Source organism: Drosophila guanche, unplaced genomic scaffold (genome assembly GCF_900245975.1).
Source record: "Drosophila guanche unplaced genomic scaffold, DGUA_6, whole genome shotgun sequence".
Taxonomy (NCBI): Eukaryota; Metazoa; Arthropoda; class Insecta; order Diptera; family Drosophilidae; genus Drosophila; species Drosophila guanche.
Window position 1 is genome coordinate 6,794,403 of NW_022995744.1, and position 4,147 is coordinate 6,798,549.

The 4,147-nt window shown below is 45.8% G+C and overlaps 1 protein-coding gene across 6 annotated transcripts in view; it reads left to right on the forward strand.

Moving 5' to 3' along the window:
- The window catches only part of LOC117580198 (translational regulator orb2-like), a 23,099-nt gene that overhangs the window by 3,366 nt on the left and 15,586 nt on the right, over window positions 1-4,147 (forward strand). For all 6 annotated transcript variants that reach the window (XM_034266575.1, XM_034266574.1, XM_034266578.1 and 3 more), the window contains exons 2-4: window positions 1,160-1,266; window positions 1,345-1,739; window positions 2,425-2,486. In XM_034266575.1, the coding sequence (XP_034122466.1) occupies window positions 1,242-1,266; window positions 1,345-1,739; window positions 2,425-2,486 (482 nt within the window). In that variant the 5' untranslated portion in view covers window positions 1,160-1,241. The remainder of the gene's footprint in view (window positions 1-1,159; window positions 1,267-1,344; window positions 1,740-2,424; window positions 2,487-4,147) is intronic.

Consider the following 4,147-nt stretch of genomic DNA (forward strand, 5'->3'; position numbering starts at 1 on the left):
CCCCCCCCCCCCCCCCCCCCCCCACCTCTTTCCGAACAATAGACGTTTTCCGGTCGCGCAAACCAGAATGAAGTGCGTGTATACGAACGGGGACGGGACGGGACGGGAGACCGCAGCTCGGGAAATTGGATATTGTATGCAAAATGGGCAGAGCATGGAGCATATGTCTGTAAATATGTTTGTAAATATTTGACCGACATCTGGAGCCCCACTACAAACGCTTGCCCTCGGGGGTGGCTTTTGTAATTGGAAAAGCGATCAATTGTAATCCCCCGCCGACATCGTTGGACCGGTATTTCTGGTTCACTTGAATTGCGCTACAATTTAAGACCGCCAGCCCCATTATCTGGCCATATCTTCGTACATTGATTAGTCATACAACACAAAAATCGAACAAATTTTAGACAAAAAATAACACTTTGCTTATCAATAATTGATTGATGGTTGTTGTAGTTGCCTGTCCCCCTTCCCCGTCCGATCGTATCCATTGCACATTTAATGTGTCGTTCCCGATATAAGGTGGAACGTGAACTGATAGTCAATTTAGCCGTATGGCTGCAGAAACAAGGAACAAACTACGCGCTCGTCCGTCACTCGAGTAAATTTGCATCCGAATACATATTTTAATGTGTGCTTTATAGGTAACCCCAATATGTATTCGGATTGTATTCCATTAAAAGTACATATTTTGGTGGTATTCCATTCTATTCTGTATATTTTCAATGTGAGTGGAGGCGCGGCTAGAAGAAATACCAACGGCCGAGCGGTCAGCGGTAAAATACTTATATTAAGGGTTTTAAAAATAGGAAAATAAAAATTAATGTCAAATGGTTTCTGCTTTTGTTGTGTGGTGTGTGGCGGTGTGGCGGCTCTCCTCCGCATGCTTTATTTATTTTTAAACGCAATTACGTTCGGTTGGAGGTGGAGGCTCGAGAGATGCGGCGGTTGACGTGTTGACATTTCGAAGAACCGATTGTACAGAGCACAAAATATGATTAACTTACCTAGCATTCCCTCTCTTTCTCCACTGCTCTTTCTCTTTTCATTTGCCGACATTTGCCCGTCGACTGATTGATGTTTTTTGGATGGATATACACATATGCTCGACAATTCCAAACCGAATTCCAACGTGCGCTGCTCTGCTCCACTTTCTATGTAGGCTAAGGCAACAGCTGAAGTGACGCGCGGCCCCCGGGGCAGCTCAAGTGCAGCCGTATAACACCCACATTGGTGCGGGCACCATGGACTCGCTCAAGTTACCAAAGGGTAAGGGAAGCCAGAAAGTGTGACGGATGGCAAATGTCTAACAACAGACCTGGTTTCTCTTCCCCTTCCCTCCTACAGGCAGTAGTGCCACAAGCAGTGCCAGTGGCAGCAATAGCAACCTGTCCGGATCGACATCCGCGTCAGCATCCGCAGCCACATCGCCCACATCCTCGAACACAGCGTGTGGCGGCATGACGACAGCATCATCATCCAAGTCGCCGCCCGGCCTGAGCAACAGCAACACGCCGATCACAGTGCGCTTCAATGCCAACGATGACTCGCTGGAAGACATCCTGCAGTCCTTTCACCAGAACACGCACAGTCCCAGCGGTGGTGCGAGTGGCGGTGGCGATGCCTCACCCACGCTTCTGGGCATGAAGAACAACGGAATGGGCCTCAATGCCGGCGCCATGACGTGCGATTCCCTCTCCAGCAGCCCATCGCACCAACAGATGCAAGCGGCACTCTTTAGCGTGAGTTTCAATACAGATTAATGCATTTATTATCCAACGTTTAGTCACGAAATCATTGCCGGTACCAAAACACAGGGTATTATAATGTTCGACCCCCATGACATTCTTTCATTCTTGTTTACGTTTTTCGTTGCGTTCTCTCATTTGTTATCAACAAATCCAAAGCCTCAAATTATGATTCATTTCATTTCGTTTGTCGTAGCACCGATTTATCGCAATTAAACATAAATTATACAGAACAGAACGCGCCGCCGCGATCTTTCAGTCGTTCATTCGGTTTGCTCGTTCGTCTGTCGGTGCGGCAGGCAGTTGCCAATTAGCATTTGGTTGCCCAAATTAGTAGTACACTTATTCTCTGACTTGACTCTGCCACTGCCACTGTAATGGTTTCACTTTTTAAAGAGCAGAAAGCAACAAAATTCAGTTTTTTACTCGCTTTTGTTGTTGCCAGAGAGCGGTGCGAGCGCGTGTCTGTGTTTGTCATTCAAATTGTGTCTATTTTTGCGGGAACGGGTCCGCATAAATATGTGACCGCTGCAAACGGACGGATCGTTGCCAAAAACTTGCAACAGATGTGCTCGTTGCAAAATCATTTGGCAATATTACTCATTGTTGCAAAATGTTATTTTCTTTTTCATTTCATTCCCTTTGAACGCTGCCTGGTGGCTGCATTGGATCCGATCAGAATGAAGAAGTAAATCTGCGCAATAACTACATGCAAGGCGGTGGCTTCTTCAATCGCAAAAGGTGAGTGCTCCCCCCACATGACAAGCTTACATTTAACAACACTATCCTTTTTTTCTTGGGGTGGGGAAAGGGACTTAAGTTTAATGTACACTAACCAAAAAAAAAAACAAAAAAAAAACGAAAAAAACTAGTTGAAAACGCCCTAACATAATCGTTGTTGTTGTTTGTTGTTGCCACACACATACACATCTATAGAAATTGCATGCATAAATACTACTCGCTCGTACATATACAACAGCATACAAACGTAATAGTGAGGGGAATTCCAGTATTTGCTGCAGATTGCAGGGAAATCAAGCAGGGAAGCAGTTGCTGGAATACCTCCAACATTTAATTTTGTTTGGCAGCTACTGGCCTTGGAGTACCCCTAGCCAAGAGTGTTGGATAACAACCAAATGTTAGTTGTGTTTTTTGCATTTATCAATTGCCTTTCCTACTATATACATTCGTACATCTGTGGCATTTTTTTATGTTTCATGCAAAGTTCGTTGACCGTTGGGTTGTTGGACATTAAAAATGACTTTACTGCAGTTTTGTGACTTTGATTTTTTTGTGTCTTTCTGTACGAGTCCTGCACCACTTGTGCATTTTTAATGCATTCTCGGCGGCGTTGCCGTTGACTGCCAATGGCCGTAAACTTGCCAGCCTTGCAGCCGGCCAGCCTGGTCGTGGCTCTGGTCCTGGACTGCTTTTGTTGCTTTGTCACCCAGCAACTGCATTTGTAGTTGTGCTCTACGTGGAGCATCTGTGGAGTGCAGGCTAGGCTAAGGCTGCTTTGTTTATGCTGCCTACAAACATGCAACATTTTCTACTCCCACCTTGCCCAGGCCCAAGTCCGTCTGCAACTTTCAGCTCAAGTGCCGCCCCGTCTGGCCGTGTGGGTGTTGGTTCTTTTTAGTGGGTTTCGGTGGGGACTTCTGGCTCTGTGTCCCATCAACGTCACGTCACGTGCCCGTCGTCTCGCCAAAGTTTTCTTTCTGTGATTGAATATGTGTGGGTGGGTGTGTGTGTGTTTCCCCCATTCCCATTCCCATTTTCATTTGCGGGCTTCTCATGCTCGCTATTTCTCATTTTAAATATTAAAAAAGCAGCAAGACTAGCCCTGTTTGATTTCTGGTTCTGGTTCTGCTGCTACCACCTGAGCTTTAGTTTGCCAGCCTCGCCTGAGCTGTGCTGCCTCCTCCCATCGTTTGACGTCATTGCGCCTGATTCGCTTTATTGATTTTCGTGTGTACTGTAGATACGAGTACAAGTACGAGTATCCTATGTACCCGATGTATTCTTAAAGACTATTTGCTGTCGGATTTTCAATTTCTCGTGTCAATCCGATGTAACCATTTTTTCTTCTTGTATTTTTTATGCGCTAGTGCACGGCTCCAACCCCTAAGCTCTCTTGTGGCAGTTTTCATGCTCGTTTCTTCCTTTTTTTTGTTAGTTTGTTTCCATTTCCTCTTCTCCCTCTCTGGATTCATTTCCGTTACATTTTTAATTAAGTTTCGAGAGCTAATTGCATTCTATAATTGCATTTTTCAACACTGTCGCCCCTGTCGACAGTTGCCACTGTCGTTATCGCCAGCCTCTTGTCAGGGTTGTTACTGTTACTGTTGTTGCTGTTGCTGCTCTTGTTACCTACCTGACTAAGGGGGGGGGGGGGGGGGGGG